The 20,823-nt window shown below is 47.3% G+C and overlaps 1 protein-coding gene across 1 annotated transcript; it reads left to right on the top strand.

Moving 5' to 3' along the window:
* Positions 1-11,239: 11,239 nt before the first annotated feature.
* MLEC (malectin) lies at positions 11,240-20,823 on the top strand. The gene is made up of 5 exons (XM_030335676.1): positions 11,240-11,613; positions 18,015-18,193; positions 18,760-18,936; positions 19,043-19,100; positions 20,509-20,823. Exons 1-5 carry the CDS (start codon positions 11,385-11,387, stop codon positions 20,736-20,738), a joined length of 873 nt encoding a protein of 290 aa, XP_030191536.1. The 5' UTR covers positions 11,240-11,384; the 3' UTR covers positions 20,739-20,823.

The following is a 20,823-nucleotide window of genomic DNA, read 5'->3' as shown; positions in this document are numbered from 1 at the left end:
TTAAGCGTCAGACTTCGGCTCAGGTCATGATCTCACGGTTCCTGGGTTGGAGCCCCGCTTCAGATTCTGTCTCCCTCTCTCTCTGCCCCTCCCCTGCTTCTCTCTCTCTCTCTCTCTCTCTCTCTCTCTCAAATACAAATAAACATCAAAAAAAAAAAAAAGAGAAAACAGACACGTATAATGTGGCATCAGTGCTGCTTACTGGGTTACTTACGAGGTTAGCCTAGGAGAAGTGAGGAGGGTATGTGAAAGGTACCCAATCCAGTCCGGCAGGGTGGGGAGAGGGTGGAAGGGACAGATTTGCTAGGACCTGAAGAATCTGCCATGCTTGGTCAGAGGAGGTGAGGGGAAGAGTGTCTCTGGTTGAGGGAACAGCACAAACAAGGGCCCAGAGGTAAGGGAGAACACAGATCTTTTGGGAAACGAAGCAGAACTCCTTCTGCCTGGTGGACTGGGCTGGAGGGAGGAGAGACAGAGATGAGGCTCATCAGGGAGGCAGGGCCCCATCCATCACTGCCACTGGGATGTGGAGAAGCTCAGGTAGGACCTCTGAGGGGCTGCCTTCGTGTGTCAGCCGGGCTCGGAGCAGCAGAAACCGTGGTGCCTATAAAAGGCTTGCTTTTGGAGACAGATATGTCCAGAGGGCGGAGCAAATCACGGAGCAGCTGAGGACACCCGGGAAGCATCCCTATTAGCAATGTGGTTAATAGCATGGGCTCTGATCAAAAGACAGAGGAAAACAGACCTTCCATGCCCCTGATGGAAGAATACCAGCTCCCTCCGCCCCCTCCCTCCCCGGGCCTTGCCAGAAAGATAGAACCTGAGTCCGAGCCTCTAGATCCAGCAGGCAGCTGGCAGGAAACTCAGAGAACAGGGTAACATGCTGAGCTGTACTGTGACTATCTTCCACCAGCGATATCCAGGCTGGGAAACTCCCCTGCTCAAACGACTGAAGCTCTTCAACAGATACATTACAAGAAAAAGAAAGGGGTGGAGGGAGAACTTACAGACTAAAAGGTACCAAGTTTAAAGATGGGCCTGACTTAGGGCACCTGGGTGTCAGTAAAGCGCCTGACTCTTGATCTCAGCTCAGGTCATGATCTCAGGGTTCTTGAATTCAAGCTGCACTGACAGTGCAGAGCCTGCTTCAGATTCTCTCTCTCTCTCTCTTTCTCCCCCCCCCAAAACAAAACAAAAACAAAACAAACACAAAACTTAAAGATGGGCCTGACTAGCCAACAGTGTCCAGGGACACACTCAGGAGAAAACATCGTGGACAAACATGGGAAATTCTTCCTATAAAGGTCTGAATAGTGTTTGATTTTAGAGAGAGGCCAGGAGGGGGCTGTGCCTGAGTGGGGAGCCCAGACAGGGGCTTCTGGAGTTTCTGGCAAATTTCTGTTTCTTGACCTGTGTGGTACGTACAAGGGTGTTTGCCTCATAATACTTCATTTCACTAATTTATACACTTGTTCTGTAGGTTTTTCTGTGTGTCTTCTTTTCTTTTTTTTTTAATGTTTATTTATCTTTGAGAGAGAGAGGGAGAGATCACGAGTAGAGGAGGAGCAGAGAGAGAGGGAAACGGAGACGCAGGCTCCACGCTGTCAGCACAGAGCCTGACGCAGGGCTCCAACTCACGAACCATGAGATCCTGACCTGAGCCAAAATCAAGAGTTTGACACTTAATGGACGGAGCCACCCAGGCGCCCCTGTTTGTCTTATTTTCCAATAAAAGGGTTTAAACAAGTGTAAGCTCAGGAGTCAGCCACCTGGGTTCAAATCCCCGCTCTGCCACTTTTTAGCTGTGGGGCGCCGGGGTGGCTCAGTCGGTTGAGCATCTGACTTTGGCTCAGGTCATGATCTCACGGTTTGTGGGTTCAAGCCCCTCATTGGGCTCTGTGCTGACAGCTCAGAACCTGGAGCCTGCTTTGGATTCTGTCTCCCTCTCTCTGCCCCTTCCCCAGTTCCTGCTCTCTCTCTCAGAAATAAATAAACTTATTAGCTGTGTCATCTTAGGTAAGTTATGGGACCCTCTGGGCCTCGGTTTCCTCACCTGTAAAATGGGGATGATGTTATAGCATGGTTTTGAAGATTAAGCAAGTTAGCATACTTGAAGCCCTTGGAACAGTACCTGGCACACAGGAAGCACCATCAAAGTTTTCGCTCTTACTATTATTGCGGTGTTATTCCCCATTTCCCGACCCCTTCCTCCACTGTGTCCTGATGCCTCCACGATCCTCTCTCAAGGAAAGGGGAAAAGAGGGCCAGCTATGCTATTCTTCAATGGCTTTGGTGGGACCTCTCATTGACAGTGACAAGATAATCAGCTTAAACCTGGGATCTGGCTTCGTGACCAGGGAATGACTTCTGCACAGCATGGTCCCGCAAAGTGGCCCTGATGCTCTTGGCTGTGCCTGTGGCTTAGGCTGCAGGGCCAGAATGTCCCTTCATCCCTCTGGAGGTGCCTGCCACCTGCTCCTGTTCTCTGCCGATGCCTGCCTGTCTTAGAGAGAGGACAAAGGGGCTGAGTACCACGAGCGAGGCACGGGCGTTAGCGGTAACGTGAACCTGCATTCGAATCCCAGCTCTGCCACTTAAGGGAGTTAAGGGATGTATGTGGTCAAGGAGTCTGTCTTACTCTTTGAGCCTCCTTATCTATTATTAACGATAATAATTGCACCTGCCTGTTGGTGGGGGGTTGTGAAGAGATGATCCATGCATAATACTTAGTAGAGGGCCTGGCTCAGGGCCCTCACACATACTGTTCTGTCTAGAATGCTTTTCTTTTCTTCTTAATAAAATGCTTATTTATTTATTTTTTGAGATAGAGAGCGAGCGGGGGAGGAGCGGAGAGAGAGGGAGAGAGAGAATCTCAGGCGGGCTCTGTGCTGTCAGCGCAGAGCCTGATGTGGGGCTCAATTCCACAAACCGTGAGATCATGATCTGAGCAGAGTCAAGAGTAGGGCGCTTAACCGACTGAACCACCCAGGAGCCCCGGAAATGCTTTCCCTGCCCTTTTCCAAAAGTTGGATCCCTCTCATTTTGGGGGGACTGGGCTTAAATGTCTCCTTGACTTCCTTACTGAAGGAAGGTAGGAAGCCATGGCCACATCCCATTTACGTTATTTAGAGAGAGATGAAATTCATGGCCTGACACATATTTATTTTATTACAATACGTTCCTGTTTATCTGCTTATTGACAGCCCTTACCCCTCATTAGAATGTAAGATCCACATTGGCAGAGACCATCTGTGCCTTGTTCACTACGGTACCTCCAGTGTCTAGTGGTAGGTACTCAGCAATTATTTATTGAATAAATGAACAAAAAATCCATGAACGTATAGATATATGTATTTGTTCACTCCTTTACCATCCGTCTTCCCTGACTGGTTTGTGAGAGACCTAAGTGCAGGACCTTATTTGACCTGTTCTCTGTTGGGTCTCCTGAACCCCTTGTACTTGGCTGGGTGGGTAGTGCATGCCCCGCAAATACTTGCCAGATGGATGTGAGACTGGGGGCGCTGAGGGTGGCAGCCATTTGTGACTGCTGCCCTCAGATGCAGGAAGGACTCCGGGCCCCATGCCCGGTGGTTCTCCTGACCTCAGGTCTTGCTCTGCTCCGGCACTGGGTCTTTTTGGGATCATTTCTCTGGGCTGCGGGCCTCAAAGTCTAGTGTCATGGAATGGGAAAACAGACCAAGGACTGGGAGTTGCACAGACCTAGATTCTTGTCGTTGGTCCATCATTTATAGTCTGTGGGACCTTGAGCTAGTTGGTGAAGCTTTGATTTTCTCATCTGTTCAAGGGGAAATAAGAACCATAATGACGGCAACAACATATATGCCTGGAAGGGTTTTAGTGTTCAGATCAGGTAGCAGACATGAAAGCCCAATGTGGGGTCGAAGAGCCCCCTACACATGCTCATTGTCACCTGTATTAGTAGCTACAAAGGCCTGAAACAGCCATCGAAAACCAAATCCTAGGGTGAAAATCGAATTCTGGGGAGACACTGCTGGGTGTCCATCAACATTGTTTTGTCTTCGTCTTCTTTAGTAATAAAACTCAATTTTTATGACATTCAGAAGCAAGACTACATTTCCCAGCCTCCCTTGCAGCTCAGTGTGGCCTTGTGCCCAAGTTCTGGCTGATGGGATAGAAGTGTGTGTAGTTTTGGAGCACCTGGGTGGCTCAGTCATGGCTGAGGTCATGATCTCACAGTTGTGGGATTGAGCCCCACATCGAGCCCTGCACTGAACATGGAGACTGCTTGAGATTCTCTCTCCTTCCCTCTCTGTCCCTCTTGCTGCTAGTACTCTCTCTCTCTCTCTCAAAATAAATAAATAAAAACAAAAAGAAGAAGAAGAAGAAGAAGAAGAAGAAGAAGAAGAAGAAGAAGAAGAAGAAGGAGGGTAGAGGTGCCTGGGTGGCTCAGTCAGTTAAGTGTCAGACTTTGGCTTAGGTCATGATCTTGCGGTTCATGAGTTCCAGCCCCACATCTGGTGAACTCGAGTCTGGCTCTGGGCTCCGCACTGTCTCTCCTCTCTCTCTCCCTCTTTCTCTGTACCTCATGGGGTTTTCTGTCTCTGCCCCTCACTCACTTGCATTCTCTCTCTCTCAAAAATAAATGAAAAAATAAAAAGTGCGTGTGGTTTCTGGAAAGTGTCCTTAAAAGGAAGACCTGGGTTCCTTTGCCTTTCTTTCTCCTTCTTGCTAGCTGGAATGTGGCCTTGAAGCTTGGAGCTTGAGCAGCCATCTTGGACCATGAGGAAGAAGTCAGTGCTGAAGTGGTGTCAATGGAACAACAAATAAAAGGAGCCTGGATCCCTGACACCTTTCAGGAGCCCTCCTAAAAGCCCTGAAGTTCCTCACTCCAGAGTCCTTTACAAGAGAGAGAAAAAATGTCTGTGTCCTTTAAGCCATTATTACTTCGAAATTTGCTTTCATTTGCAACCACATTTAAATATAACTGATACATTTTCCAAAAAAAGACGAATTCACAGGGCTAGATGGCTTTTAATTAATGAACACATGTATAAATAACACCAGCTATGTTGCTGACATTCTATGAATACCTTTACAAATATTAACTTGTGAATTCTCATTATAATTCTAGGAGAGAGAAACCACTATTATCCCCATTTTACAGTCTTGGAAACTTCGCGGGAAAGAGGAGAGACGCAGTTCTTGGAATGTTCTCTTTTCAGTTCCTGCTTCTGTTAATCCTTTCAATCAATAAATATAGACTAAGCACATACTTTATGCCAGGTCCTTTGCTAGGAGTTAAGGATAGAAGGACAAAAAAGGCGGATCTGATGGCTGGTCTCATGGAACTTACAGCCCAAAGGGGCACTAGCCAGTAGCTACATGTGGCTATTTAAATGTAAATTAATTAACACTAGATAAATGTATAGTTCTCCAAACAAACCAGCCACATTTCACATGTTCCACAGCCACGGGTGGCTAGTGGCTACTGTACCAGATGGTACAGACATAGTATGTTTCCATCATGATAGAAAGTTCTGGACAAAAGGGATAGCTGGCAAGTAAAGTAGCCATTTACAATCCAGTGTGCAAGCTCTGGTTTTCATATTTCTTAATTGCTTCCCTAATTTGCCCAGCTCTAGGGGAGAGAACAGAAAAGATAAAGCAGCGACTTTTTTAATTTATGTGGTATTGTTGGTATATGTTAATATTTTTCATTCATCAATTCACTCCACCTTTACAGTCACCCCATTTTGCAGATGAGGAAACTGAGGTTCAGAGAGAGGATGTGACTTGCCAAGTGGACACCTAGAGTAGATAATAAACACTCTCTGGGGTTCCTGACTCCATAAATTGTGCCCTTGACACAATGGAAAGAATCTGGGAGACAACAGTTAGCTTATGTGGAGCGCTTTCGATGGCCATGGAAGGCATTCTCCCAAAGTCTACTTTTTATAATCCTCATTCCAACCCAGATGCAGAAGGGAAGTGACTTGCCCAAGGTCATCCAGATGGGAAGGCGCTCGCTTTTTCTGTCCATGTCCTAGGCAACTCTAATCCTGCCTGGCTTCTTCCCTGTGACTCATATCCTTCTGGGGGAAGTGAAGAAAAGCCAAGTCCATTCTCCCTCCCCTGAAGTTCAGTTCCAGTGGCTCACTGGGGGCCAGGACAAGGAGACACCATGGGCTTGTTCCTGGACTCTCTGGGAAGATCTGGTCCCTGGCTGTCTGACTGTTAAAGGCCCTAGGTGAGGAAACTTGGCTTTGGGACCAGACCACCCACCTGGCAGGGGGTGCTGAGCAGAAGGCAGGACTGGCCCCCACCCCCTTTCTGTGTTTACCTTTTGAACTTTTATTGTGAGCTTATCTTTAAGGGAAGAATAGTCCATAAACTTAAAATAGGCAAGACTTAATTAATAGCATGCTTTGTTCTTCTGATCCTTATCTGTCCAGGAAGACACACCCCTTTTCAGTTTTGTGGGTCAAGGTGAAACTGCCTCTGGGGGCTTACCAACAGCTGCTCCATTTTCCACTTTTGAACTCTGGTTCCCTTTGGTTTTTCCCTCCTCCTGTGTGTGGGAGGGTTTTTCTCAACTTTTCAGCCTGAGCACTTCACCAGGACCTTTTCTATTTATTCAGTTGCCAATATTATACAATTATTTATTTTTATATGATAAATAGCTACTGTGCATTGAAGGCCTACGATGGGCCAGGCGCTCTGTTAAGGGTTCCTATCACCCTTGTATGGTGGATCTTCTAATAAGTTTCACTTCACAGATGAGGCAACCAAGGTCCAGAGAGGAGAAATGACTTTCCCAAGTCCACACAGCTCTAAAACAGTAAAGCTACGCTTTGAGTCCAGGGCTCTATGCCCCCAAACACCCATGACTAATATTTATTGAGCATTTAGCTATGGGCTCCAGGGTCCCACCATGTTCACTTTTAAAACATGTCCTTTTTATTTTCCTTGTTTAAAATATATCTTTTTATTTTCTGCAATTCTACAAGATATGTACAATTATTCTCTCCATTTCACAGATAAGGAAACTGAGGCTGATAGAGATAAATTTATTTACCCAAAGTCACATACATGGTAATTAATGGTGGAGCTGTGATTTGCACCAAGTGGTGTCTGAGAGGTAGCCTGGTTCAGAGGCAGATTACTAGATTAGAAGCCAAAAAACACCGGACTTTGGCTCTCACTGTGTGGGCAAATCACCTAACCCTACTGAACTTGAGCTTCTCATCTGCAAAATGGGGGACATATTTTTCCCATCTTCTTGAGGTGGTTATGAGAATAAGTGGGTGGGAACCAATGGCTGTTAAGAACCTGCTCCATCAGGGCCTGAGTTTATATGCCTTATCCCAGTTAGGGATGGAATTATAGTGAATTTTATGTTTTTAAAGTTCTCTTCTGAGTTGTCTGTATTTTCCATAAAAAGTATATCTTTCTTCCATAAACGAATGGTGTCTGTTAAAAAATTTTTTTGTGAGGCGGGCACCTGGGTGGCTCAGTCGGTTAAGCGTCTGACTTCGGCTCGGGTCATGATCTCACAGTTTGTGAGTTCGAGCCCCGCATCGGGCTCTGTGCTGACAGGTCAGAGCCTGGAGCCTACTTCAGATTCTGTGTTTCCCCCTCTCTCTACCCCTCCCCTACTCATGCCTTGTGTCTCTCAATAATGAATAGATGTTAAAAAATTTTTTTTCTTCAATAAAAAAATTTTTTTATTTTTCCAATTTTAGTGAGAAATAATTGATGGACACTTTTTTTTTTTTGGATGACTATAGCTTTATAGGATAGCTTGAAATCAGGAATTGTGATGCCTCCTGTTTTGTTCTTCTTTCTCAGGATTTCTTTGGCTATTTGGGATCTTTTGTGGTTCCATATAAATTTTAGAAGTGTTCTTTTCTACTTCTGTAAAGAATTGCCATTGGAATCTTGACAAGGATTGCATTGAGTCTATAGATGGCTTTTGGTAGTATTGACATTTTAACAATATTAGTTCTTCCAATCCATGAACATGGAATATCTTTCATTTATTTGTGTCTTCTTCATTTCTTTCATCGATGTCTTACAGTTTTCAGAATAGAGATCTTTCACCTTCTTAGTTAAATGTATTCCCAAGTACTTTACTGTTTTTGATGCTGTTGTAAATGGAATCAATTTATTTCTTTTTCAGATAATTTATTGGTAGGTGTCTGTTTTAAAATATCTCGTTTAATCCTTACAACAACTGTGAGGTGGATGACCTTTTGCACTTTAGGAGAGAGGTGATTACAGAGAAAAGGAGTAACAGACATAGCTGGGAAGCCACTGAGAAAGGAACTGAACCCAGTTCTGTCTGACCCCCAAATCTCAGTTCCTATCACTATACGGAAGGCAAGTTCTCCATCCCGAGAGGGTGCTGGTAGGCTTCAAGCATTTTTTTTTTATTTAAAAAAAATTTTTTTTAACGTTTATTTATTTTTGAGACAGAGAGAGACAGAGCATGAACGGGGGAGGGGCAGAGAGAGAGGGAGACACAAAACCGGAAGCAGGCTCCAGGCTCTGAGCCATCAGCCCAGAGCCCGACGCGGGGCTCGAACTCACGGACCGCGAGATCGTGACCTGAGCTGAAGTCGGACGCTCAACCGACTGAGCCACCCAGGCGCCCCTTCAAGCAATTTTTTAAAACAGATGTTAGCTATCATCCCCCAGCCTCCCTTCCTCCAGCCCCAGACAACTACTAATCTACTTTCTGCCTGTCTAGATTTACCTGTTCTGGACATTTTATATAAATTCAATAATGCAATTTGTGGCCTTTTATGTCTAGCTTCTTTCACTCAGCGTAATGTTTTCAATGTTCATCCGTGTTGTAGTGTGTAACCGTACTTTATTACCTTTTTTTGGTTGAACAATAGTTTATTGTATAAATATACCACATTTTGTTTATCCATTCATCAGTTGATGGACACTTGCGTTGCTTCCGCTTTTCAGCTGTTGTGGATAATGCTGCTGTGAACATTCATGCACTTTGCGGGGACACATGTTTTCATTTCCCTTGGGTCAAATGGAGTTAAATTGCTGGGTCAAGTGGTTGCATTACCTTTTATAAGCCTCAGATCTAGCCTTCAGAGTAGGAACTACTACTATGTCTTTCTCAGTTGAGGAAACTGAAACTCAGAGAGGTAGAACACTTGCCCAAGGCCGGCCACACAGTGAATAAATGGTGGAGCACGGCTTGGAACCCAGGCAATCTAGCTCAGATTCCATGCTCATCTTGCCTCCAGGGTCTCAGAACTTTTATTTTACCTAAGAGGTGGTCTAATTCACCAGATACTGGATCTCAAAAAGCTGGGCCAGACTCCTCTGTACAAAGGTAGCCCAGTCAGGAATGGAATCTGAGGAGCCCAATGGGAGCTAGCCAAGTATCCTATTCATCTCGTGGGGTGACCAAGGATCTGGGGAACCGAGAGAAGGCTTAAGGTTAGGTCTTTTGAGTTCTCCCCAAAGATTTAATCCATTTTTGTGATAGTTTCTCCTGGACTACACTACCTTAAAGGTAAAATAAACAAGAGCTCCTGTAGGTAGTTTAGTGTGTGGCTCTACAGGTCAGCTGCCTGGGAGGGAGGAAACCTCCATCACCTCTTTGTACCTGTGTTTCCCATTTGCACCATACTCCTGCTCTGAGGGCTATTCAAGCGCTGACTTGTCAGTTTTCTCCAAAGATGAGTTTTCAGAGAAGTGGAGAATGAGATAAGAAACCCTAGTGCAGGACTTCAGAGGTGCCTTGAGACGTTTACATGTCTGTGGGAGCAAGCTAGTCAAGATCCTTGCAAATTATGGAGGGAAAAAGTGGGACCAGGAGGGCGGACACTCTAAAAGTTAACCCTGTGGGGTCTGACCTTGGGGGCTGGGCAAGGAATTATGGTGCATTTCCATATCCCCCATGGATCCTCTCGATTTTGGTATCTCATTGCATTCCTTTATCTCTGTTCTAGCTAAATAATTGAGCTGTGGGTAGTTCAAAGTCTGCAATTCTCATTCAGGACCCTGGGTGTTTTTGTTCACTGCTGCACAAAGTTCATTGCCTGGCACGTAGTAGGTAGGGTTGTTAGGTAAAATGCAAAAAGCCCAGTTAAAATTGGATTTTAAGCAAAATATGAATTATTTTTTCATAGTATGTCCCATTTGTTTACCTGAAATTCAAAGTTAATTGGGCTTCCTGTATTTTATCTGCTACCTCTGCCAACCATACTAGTAGGGTCTCAAAAAATATTTATGGAATTTGCCCTGGCCCTGCCCTAAACTTGCAGTGTGACCTTTTGGCCAACACTGAGTCCCTCTCTGGGCCTCAGTTTATCTGTCTGAAGAGGGGGGGTTTGGACAGTGACCACAGCGCAGAGATCGCCAATGTAGGAAAGCGCTGGGTGAAATGCCAAAGAGCAGAAAGGGAGCTCGAGTCACGCGTACACCTACAGGCTGGGTACCACGCGCAACTCCGCTCACCGGGGTTGGGGAAGTCCCGATCCCGCCCCTGAGTCGCTGGGACGGACCCAGGCTGTCGCCAAGGATACCTGGGTAGCCAGGAGCCCCTCCCCCACAAGGCCACGCATTTCCGCTGTGTTGGAGCCTTCTGATTGGACGGCCGTCTGGACGCTACCACCAGCCCAGAGCTCGCTAAGGGGTGGGGGCGGGGTCTTGTCCCCGTGGGACTCTCTCCCTGAAGACCTGTGCTAGCAACCTGTCTAGGAGAGGATGGGTTTTTTGCCTCACACAGAGAAAAAGACTGAGGCTCGGGTCGAAAGAGTTTCCACTGCTTCTCCTACTAGAGCTTATGTTCATGCCTCTCCCTGAGAAAAGAGGGGGCGGGAAAGTGGGCAACGCACCCCTACCCGGAGCCTATTCGGTCCCAGGATCTGGAGCACCGGAAGTGTTGGCGACGTGTCAGTGCGCCCTACTCTAAACCTTCCCTCCCAGGCCACCTTTCTTATTCAGCTGCAGGATTCCGGGGCCGCCTGGGCGCTGCACCCCGCCACTTCCGCATTGAACCGCCGCTTCAACCGAACTCCCCACCTCTGCGCGCGCTCCCTCTCGAGCCTGTTGGTTGGGCTGGCTCCTGGGAGTAGCCACGCCCTTTCCCTCGCCCGGAAGCCAATGGACGGGCGTCTCCCGGCTGGGCGATGGGTAATTAATGAGGGCCGGGCGCTGATTGGCTGTAGGGTCGTGGGGGGCTGGGCGGCGGGGTAGGTTGTTCCTGAGGTGGGAGGCGGCACCCGTGGCTGAGAAGGAGGCCTGAGAGCGACATGTCCCCGGCGACTGAAGCAGAGCGGCCCGTGGCGCTGTTTTTCTGAGCCCGGGGCGGCCTGGCGGCCGACTGAGGACGAGGGTCGGCGGAGGCTGCCCCCGCTGTGGTGGCCGCCATGCTGGAGGCCCGGGCGGTTGAGGGAGCCGGCGTGGCGCTCCTGCAACTGCTATTGCTGCTGCTGCTGCCGCCGGCGCTCCGGGGGCCGGGGCTCGGCGTGGTCTGCTCGGCGGGGGCCGGGCTGCCCGAGAGCGTCATTTGGGCCGTCAACGCGGGCGGCGAGGCGCATGTGGACGTGCACGGGATCCACTTCCGCAAGGACCCATTGGAAGGTCGGGTGGGCCGAGGTGAGAGCCCCTCAGCCGAGCCGTGGGATCCGGGGCCTGCCGTGCTGGGCGCAGTCGACCGAGGGCTGCGGGCTCTGAGCCCCTTCCTCGACCCTGGGGCCACGTCTCCGGAGCCAAGTCTGTCTCTGCGGTTTCCTCAGGGACCCGGTCAGAGCTCAGAGCCTGGCGCGGTCTCGAAGCTACGAAGAGAGATTGAGGCAGAGTTGGCGAGAAGTTATATTTGGACCTCACATCCTGCATTTTCTTAACCCCTCTCTTCCAGCCGATCTGGGAAACTAAAGACGAGGGCGGCTTGTTGCCACCTCGAGGCCTCACGGGTCGTAGGTTATCAGTGTCCCAGGCCTGGGTGGTTTTGCTGTGCTGTATTACGACCGTTCCTGCTAGATTCTTGCCATCCCAGAAATCGGCCGCCTTCCTTACCCCTTCTGCAGGAGCGGGGCTTGATTCTTAGCCGGAATAGAAAGGAATCTTCGAAGACGATGAGCCAGGAAAGTTTGATTGTAGCCTCCTCCTGCTCCCCCCTTTAGAGTGAGGACTATGTGTGCTCAAAAGTAGAAGCTGAGGCCACCCCAGAGGGTGGTTGTACTGAAGCCATCCTGCACGTGAGGCTGGTGGAGTGTCAACTGGGTCAGCCAGTGGAACCATCGGAGTATTCTATCCGAGAGTGTGTAGAGCGTGTAGCGCCTACCCTAAGAAGTCTTGAGGGGTAGGATTCCAGTGTATGGGGAAAATGATTCTGACTTAACTGACCAGCAACAGTAGTTTTCACAGAGCTGCGCAGTTCTCAAAGTTCGTGTAAGAATGGCGGGGTGGGGGTGGGGGTGGGGGGGAGCTGGCTAAAAATGCAGATTCCAGACCTAATAGATTAAACCCACGTTTCTGCACCAGGGGCTTCTGATGTTGGGCATCCTCAGACCAGACTTTGGGAAAATCTGCTCTAGACTCTTTTCTTCTGTTAAGTGGGATTGGACAACAGGTTTAAGAGGGAAGTTCCTTATTTCGTGTGTTGGAAGGAGATTTATGTTGTATGCTGGGTTCAGAGGCTGCCAAATTGGCAGTGTGCCATCTCCAGAAAGCTAAGAGACAGACTTTCTCTCATTCTTTCCACGATGCCCAGATTTGGCTCTTGCCTTTACGAAAGGGTTTAACTTAGTTCTTCCAAGTTAATTGCAGTGTCCCGGAGTTTGTTGTATTCGAGGGTTTATTGCTTCCATACATGTGAGGATGTTGGGACACAGGGCCGTTTTCTGAAGTTCTGTGTTTGTCTTGGAATTTACTTGGCCCTGGCATGTAGGTCTCAGTGGGCTGGGTTCAGCTGAGTCAGGGCCCCGGTCTTTAGCAGCTGTAACAGCAGCCAAAGCCAGACTTCACATAAGCACGAGGTCACTGCTGTCTCCATCCTGGACCCTTCCTCTTTCTTCATGGGTGTGGGCAGGGAGGAAGGAGCTCTTGAGGAAACTAGAGACCGTTTGTGGACTTTGCCTCTTGAGATAGGAATGGTGAGGACGCGTGCAGATGGTTTCTTTCACTTGACAGATACCAGGCTTTACATATTACATGATCCTATTAGGTTTATTGTGCAGAGGAAAAAGCTAAGACCATGCCGGTTCAGTTCCCAGTTCAGAAATCCTGGTTTTAATTTGCTGGTGCAGGTGATTTGCAGGGGGAGGGTGTGGTGCTGGTCAGCAGTCAGCCAGGCTCTCTGTCCTTGTGTTATTGGCTCATGGTTGCAATTTCTTTGGAGGGGTTTATTGTAGCAGGTAAAATTACATGAGACCTACCAAAGCTCGTGTGTACTGGAATCCAGTCTTGGACCCCAGCCTTTGGGGTGCTCTATAAACAGAGGTTCCCTGCTCCACTCTGTCAGAGTGTAACAGACAGGGGCCATGAATTGTAGCGGTAGGAAGGGGTGGATGGAGAGTGGAGGCTGGTTGTCAACTGTGGCTTGGACCAGCCTGTTGCATCATTGCACTTACTGGGTTCCTGACTGAGAGTAGCATTTTGGTGGCCTTAGATCTGGGTCTTAGATTCGATTCAGCTTCCATTCTCCGGAGGCATCTCTGTAGTTTCTGTGCTAAGGAGTCGGTGCCACCAAGGGAAGTGTAGCTGTTCACTCTGCCTTCCCTTCCCTGGCACTGTTTGGGTGGGATGTGCCAGGTATTTGGAGACCCTTGCTCCATGCAGCTATTACACTAATTGCAGTAGGAGCTGTACGTCTAATTTCTTTTGCCACATGCCGGCGATATTGTTTCCAGCATTGGTTCGTTTTATGTTGAATGGATTTAGGCATTTGTTGCCAAGTTAATCCAGATAAGGGTTTGGCCTGCTTTTGAACTTGATGTTTCTCTATAGTGTCTTTGTAGTTCAGCATTCTTGTAACCGTGAGTGGCTTAGGGCACCTAGTGGCTTTTGCTTTCAAAGGCACTTCATAATGTTTATTGAATTTCATTTCTGCCTTGAGGGTAGCTAGTGCTCACAGGAGATCCTCATAGCCCGGGAAAGGCTTTTTCAACTTGTGGGCTTCACCAGGTGGAAATACCACTATAGAGTGCTCAACTTGGGGCTTTGGCATGCTGCAAATTCCAGGTTCTTGCTCATTCTGGGTTCCTCCTGACTCAGGAGGAAAAGGCCTGGTTATTTGGCCTGAGGGCCCAGGACTTGGCCTGGTTTTAGGAGAGGCTGTTTCCTCTTCATAGAAAGATATCTGCCAATCATTTGTATGACCTTGAAGAACAGGCTTTACCTCTCTGGGCCTTGTTTTCCTTTGTACTATAACTTCTCGTGCTCTAGAAATCAGTGACCTGAGTCTGAAAACTCTCTTGCCCAGAGTGGGTTTAAGTGTCTCTATCTTTCTCTGTTCTTGATAACCTTTCACATGAAGTTACAAGTAGGGCAGAACATGGTTCCAGAGGGGAAAAAAAGGTGGCTAAGGGCCTGAACCTATTAGATTACTAATTCTGCAGGCCTAAGGAAGACCCTTTTCTGCGCAGCCTTCCTTTTGGCTGGGGAGGGATTTGGCTCTGGGGAGATTAGAGCATGAAAGACGCTGAGGGTCACTGCTGTGTCTGATTTGCTTAAGGCTGTGGGATTTGTTTAGAATTTTCTCTCCATACTTTCGCCTAAGAGGCCGGCTTCATCTGCAGGCCCTCTAAGTAGCAGAAGTTCACAGGTAGAGAACTTAGGTAGGCGGTATCCCCATTTTACAGGTGAAAAAACACCTAGAGATAATAATCTGTTCCAAATCATATAGTAGTTTGCAGAGCCAGGGCTCAAATCCAGGCCTGTCTTACTCTCAAACTGGAGCTGAATTTTTTAAGTCGCCTGGCTCCTCCATTGTCCTGAACTAAGTAAGAAACAGCAGACATAATGTAGGCCCTGTGGCCCTTCCTTTTTGATTAACCGAATCCTCAAGGTTCCCCGCCTCAGTGCATTCAGAATAATTCTTCATGGACTCGCCTTGCGTGAGAAGGAAGTGACTGGGAAGAATAAGCTAGCGGTCAGGTGGGAGGCCTAACCTCGGGGTGGCAAGGGTGGGGTGGCAAGGGTGGAGTGCCACAGCAGCTCTGCAGTGGTGGTCTCGTGTAGGACAGCTTCCAGCTCATTCTGGCTTTTTCACTGCTGTGGTTCCTCACCGCAGTTTTCCAATTTTTTATTACTTCCATTTCCACTTGGTCCATTCCCTAAACTCCTGGGAGTGGAGGCATCTTTTTTTTTTTTTTTTTTTTTGGTGCTTATTGTGTGCATATGCTTGCCTGGGTGGCATACCTTTATGTCTGTCTGTGTCTCTATGAGGCACTGTATTAAGCTGTTTACAGATCTCCCTACATGCAACCTGTGGGATAGGTGTTATCCCCATTTTATAGGTGAGAAGACAAATCGTTCCACACCACATGGTAGGCGGCGGAGCCAGGATTCAAATCCAGGCCTGTCTTACTCTCACACTGGGGCTGAATTTTTCAAACAGCCTGGTTCCTCCATTGTCCCGAACTAAGAAGCAGCAGACATAATGTAGGCCCTTTGGCCGCCTTCCTTTCTGGTTAACTGTCTGAGCTATATTGTGCCAACTTCAGCAGTGTGCTGACTGTGTACACGTCACTGTATTTTAGAGAGATCTGTTTAGCTGTGAATACCTAAAGTCTAAAGGGGAAAGAAAGAAACCCTTTTTACTTCTGCATCACTTGGGACTTGGACAAATGCAACTTTGCATGTGGCAGATCTCCTGGGAAAGCCACTTGGGCTTTACAGGAAAAATATTTAAAGGTAATTCCAAGGTTGCTAAGTAGTTTTTATTCACATGGCTGAGTTTTGTTAGTTATGAGACTGCGGCTCTTACAGATTACATTACTGTCAGTTTCTCACTTTTTCCGCTCACGAGAAAGAAAGAAAAAAGATTCCCCACACATGTACAAAATTTCCTGTGTGTGTAAAAAGCAAATGTAGTTAATGTTCCAAATTTGTAAGGATCATGGTCCTCCTGGAAGAAGGGAATTCTTAGAGCTCAAGTGGAAGAGAAATAGCAGTCTTTTAATCTTCCTGGTATAAGGGTTTGAGCCTGGGAAAGAGCTGAGGCATGTTGGCAGTCCATCCTTTGTAGTGCTACTTGGCCACCCTTTGATTTCTTGAGAAGAAATAAAAAGAAAAAAGCCTGAAGACAAAAGCGCAATGAGTTTCCTGTTGCATTGTCTCATCAGGTCCATCTGATGTCACGGCTAACTGTTCACTTACAGGAACTGTTAACAGTTATGTTTATTTTTTTGAGGGCTTGACCTTAGCCACTGGCTCTTTTAGTTACTCTTTCACCTTCCTTAGAGATAAAAGATCCTGTTGGAGTTGTGGTGATTCAGATGATAAAGCTCCAGGGATGACTGCTCCTGGACATCTCCCAAAGGATCTAGGTGCCAAATGTCTTCAGAGTCATCATGCGAGATTGGAAGGTGGTCTTGAAATCTTAATCCCAGGCTGGAGGAGAGACTAGGCGGGTGTACTGAAATCATTGCTAAGTCTGCAGTTTGGAAAGTAGATTATGGAGCACTGGGAAACCTCATTGTGTTTACAGGATAAAGGAGTCAGAGAGGCTACTCTCTGAAGGAGGAAGCGTAGCTATTCATCTCTGAGGCTGGAGTGCAGTCAGTGTCTAATATTTGAGGCAAGACCCCAGTTTAATTTGTTATGTGGTCAGGGGAGAAAAACACGTGTAATCTTGTCTCCTACTAAGGTTGGGGGAAGAGGGCTGGGGGCAGTAGAGGTTTTTGGCTTTTTGATACTGACTCAAGGTATGTAACTTTTTACCTTTTTTTTTTTTTTTTTTTTTTAAATGTAAGCTTTACCCTCAGTGTGGGGCGTGAACACTCATGACTCTGAGGTTAAGAGTCACATGCTGTATCAACTGAGCCAGCCAGGCCCCTCTAACTTTTTACTTTTACCCTGCCTTATTCCTTATCAGTGTGTGAGATGGGAAAGGTGGCTCCCCCAGGACTTGGGCATCTTAGGCCAGAGGTGCCAATAGGACCTTGGCAGATTTTCTTCCTGCAAGGATGGCTTAGCCCTATGGAAAGAATAGCATGGCTTCACTGCTGCTCAGGCACCTCCATAGTTGCTGTTTGTTGGTTCAGCGAATCATCTTGAGTGCCTGTTTATGTGCCAGCGACTTTGTTAGGTGCTGGGGCTACATTAGGAACTTTTTGGTTCTAAACTCTTTTGGATTAACTGGGGATACGTTCAGGAGAGAGAGAGAGTAGGTGAGGTTCAGTTTTGTGAGTTTGTGGGAAGTAAGGTGCTTGCATGTAAAAGAAATTAGAGAGTATCACTCCCTTCTTTTTGTGAGCATGTTTCTCTGGTATTTACCACCCTTGGAACTTTGTGAATGAAAATTATAAAAAGCAACTAAGCTGGTATCTTATTTGTAGTAAAGACAATGCAGAATGACTTGCCTAACATTTCCTGTTTGTTTTAGACCCTTGAGCTTTTCTGAGTGAAAAAAACTCTTTGAACTTAATGGTCTTGCAGAGTTCTTGGCCATCCCCCCCTGTTTTATGAGGTTTCTCTGAAGCTCCCCTCTCAGGGAGCCAGGAGCTGTAGCTTTTGCCTGTTTTATTCCTGTCACTCTCTGCGGTTGAGGAAAGTCATTTTAACAAGCTTCTAAGAAGTTCTTCTCTGAGGGTTAGGGAGCTGTTGGGGTGATTAGTGTTTGGTTTCTTTCACTTTTTCCTCCTTAGAGCCATTAGGCTCTCTGATGCTTGCCTTTGTGTCTGGTCACTTTAAAGCCAGATGCAGAGGGGGTGGCTCCTTCCCCTGGGAGGGTTACTAGCATTGCCCCAGAAATGGCTCTGGCAGTTGTGGGGTCTCTGCAATTTTTGTGTGTCTTGCCTCTGATGTGGTGTCTCTTTGTCTTTTGTCCCCAGCCTCCGACTATGGTATGAAACTGCCAATCCTGCGTTCCAACCCCGAGGACCAGATCCTGTATCAAACAGAGCGGTACAATGAGGAGACTTTTGGCTACGAAGTGCCCATCAAGGAGGAGGGGGACTACGTGCTGGTGTTGAAATTTGCTGAGGTCTACTTTGCACAGTCCCAGCAGAAGGTGAGGCCTGGTCAGTGGGACATTGCCACTCTTGGATAGTCCCCTGCTATGGGCCAGAGAATGTAAGAGCCTCCCCAGAAGGGAGGAACAGGTGAGCTTTGAGGAGAAGCTGGATTCCTTCTGCCCCTCGAGAAGCGATGTCCCATTGCTTGGGGTCGGTGACAGAAGGCAATGCCAGAATCTTAGTTCTTGGCAACTAACTGATCCTGGTCGTCTTCCTTACTTGTCAGCACCTTCTTGTTTTTTAGCCTTATTCTTTTCCTGTCTCTTCTTATGAATTTCCTTCTTTCCATGTTGAGCTTTTTTTTTTTTTTCCCCATGTTGAGCTTTTTGTTTATATTCTTTGTTTCCTAAGGCCAGTATGAGACCTTGACCATGAAGGAACATGGCTTTGATTTGGCTCATGTAAAGAACTCTTTACCCTTGACTATATCCAGCTCTTTCATTTTAAAAATTATTTCTGAACTTGAAGCCCAAGCAGGTACATGATGTCCAGCTGCTAAAGGAGTGTGAAGCTGATGGTTTTGACATTGTCTCTCTGTCTTTTTTTTTTTTAATCGTGGAAGGTATTTGATGTGCGACTGAATGGCCATGTCGTGGTGAAGGACTTGGACATCTTTGATCGTGTTGGGCACAGCACAGCTCATGATGAAATCATCCCTATGAGCATCAGAAAGGGAAAGCTGAGTGTCCAAGGGGAGGTGTCCACCTTCACAGGGAAACTCTACATCGAGTTTGTAAAGGTAATGCTCTCCCTCTGCCTTCCCAGCTGAGGAGATGTTTAAAAGAGTGGGGGTGGGGGAATGTTTACTGCTGTGTGGTGCTGACCCTGGTTCTCCCATTTCCCAGGGGTACTATGACAATCCCAAAGTTTGTGCACTCTACATCATGGCTGGGACAGTGGATGGTAAGTGGTGTTTTTAACTTGCTTTTTTGCCTTGGTCTGAAGGATATGATTGAGGAAAGCCTTGGGGGAATAATTTAGCCATTCACTTTTGTATAAACACTTAAAGCCAAATTGTGGGGAATCCAAAGTCAGATGGATGGGGACGGAGTGCAGCATGGTGCTGACCATAGCTTTGGAGTAAGGTCTGTGTTCAGATTTTGCTGCTGCCACTTAATCAGCTGTTTGGTTTTGGACAAATTCCTTTAAGTTCACTGTAAATGGGGCTTAATAATGGTACCTACTGGTGTGCCTCGACCCTTCTAGTCTTGGAATCGCCTAAAACCTGTCCTTATTCTCTTTCTTTGACATCAATTTCCTGGGGGCAGAAAGGGAAAAGGCAAAAGAGGGAGGAGTCTTGCAGCGTTTCGGTGTGCTCTCGGGCATTGCTCAACCGCACTGGACAAAAGTCCACTTCCGAATGTCTCCTTGTCCTTGGGATCCAGCCTTAGGATATATCACTTTCTCAGCATTGAGATGATCCTGGCTGCCAGCTTCCCAGGCTGATTTTTGCACAGAAAGCTGGTGTCTTAGTGACTTTTCTCTTCCATTCGGCCTCCGTACCCTTTCCCGAAACTCATCCTTAATGCAACAAGGAGCTCATCCTGTTGTCTTGATGTGTCCCAAGATGCTGGTGTTATGACATCTAGGCAGATGTCTTGCCACAAAACCAGATTTGTAGCTTGAGTCCCTAAGGAGCAGGCAGAACAGAGGGGTGGTGTGTGCTGACAACCCAGGGCCCTGTAGCTCAGCTTTTCCTCAGTTGCTGTGTGAATCAGAAGGGCACATGGGATTGTGGAGGCTGCAGAAGGGATTTGAAAAGGTTAAGTTTTGGGTGTCGAGTCATTGCCACTGTTCAGTCCAGTCCTCACGGTTCTGAAGAAGGAGAAAAGGAAGGTGATAGGAAGCCTCCCTGGGGTAGGGCTTCTACGACATTTTAGTTAAATCTAAAAAAGACTGGTGTTTGCGGCCATCTGCTATTCTCTAGGCCAGGAGTTGTTTCTGCTCCATCTGTTTTTTTGCTGTAGACCTTGCATAGGTCATAGCATCTCTTTGTTGTGGCTCATTTATGGCTCTTAAGGGTCTCACTTAAATGGTGTGGGTCTTGGGGCACCTGGGTGGCTCAGTCGGTTGAGCATCCGACTTTGGCTCAGGTTGTGATCTCATGGTTTGTGGGTTCGTGCCTTGCGTCAAGCTCTGTGCTGACAGCTCGGGGCCTGGAACCTGCCTTGGATTCTGTGTCTCCCTCTCTGCCCCTCCCCTGCTCGCACTCTGTCTCTCTCTGTCTCTCAAAAATAAATAAACATTAAAAAAAAATTTTTTTTTAAATGGTGTGGGTCTTACTTAAAAGATGTCTACTTTCTTGTGTCAGATGTACCAAAGCTGCAGCCTCATCCAGGACTGGAGAAGAAAGAAGAGGAAGAAGAAGAAGAAGAATACGATGAAGGGTCTAATCTCAAAAGACAGACCAATAAGAATCGGGTGCAGTCAGGACCCCGCACGCCCAACCCCTATGCCTCGGACAACAGCAGCCTCATGTTTCCCATCCTGGTGGCCTTTGGAGTCTTCATTCCAACCCTCTTCTGCCTCTGCCGGTTGTGAGAACAAATACCATCCTGAACAGGGTGAAGGGGTGTGGGAAAGAAACCGAACATGTTGGTTTTGGTTTCTGTATTTTTCACAGTGA

The sequence above is a fragment of the Lynx canadensis genome, chromosome D3, assembly GCF_007474595.2.
Source record: "Lynx canadensis isolate LIC74 chromosome D3, mLynCan4.pri.v2, whole genome shotgun sequence".
NCBI classification, from domain to species: Eukaryota; Metazoa; Chordata; class Mammalia; order Carnivora; family Felidae; genus Lynx; species Lynx canadensis.
Note: the sequence above shows the minus strand (reverse complement) of the source record. Positions and strands in the feature narration are given on the sequence as shown.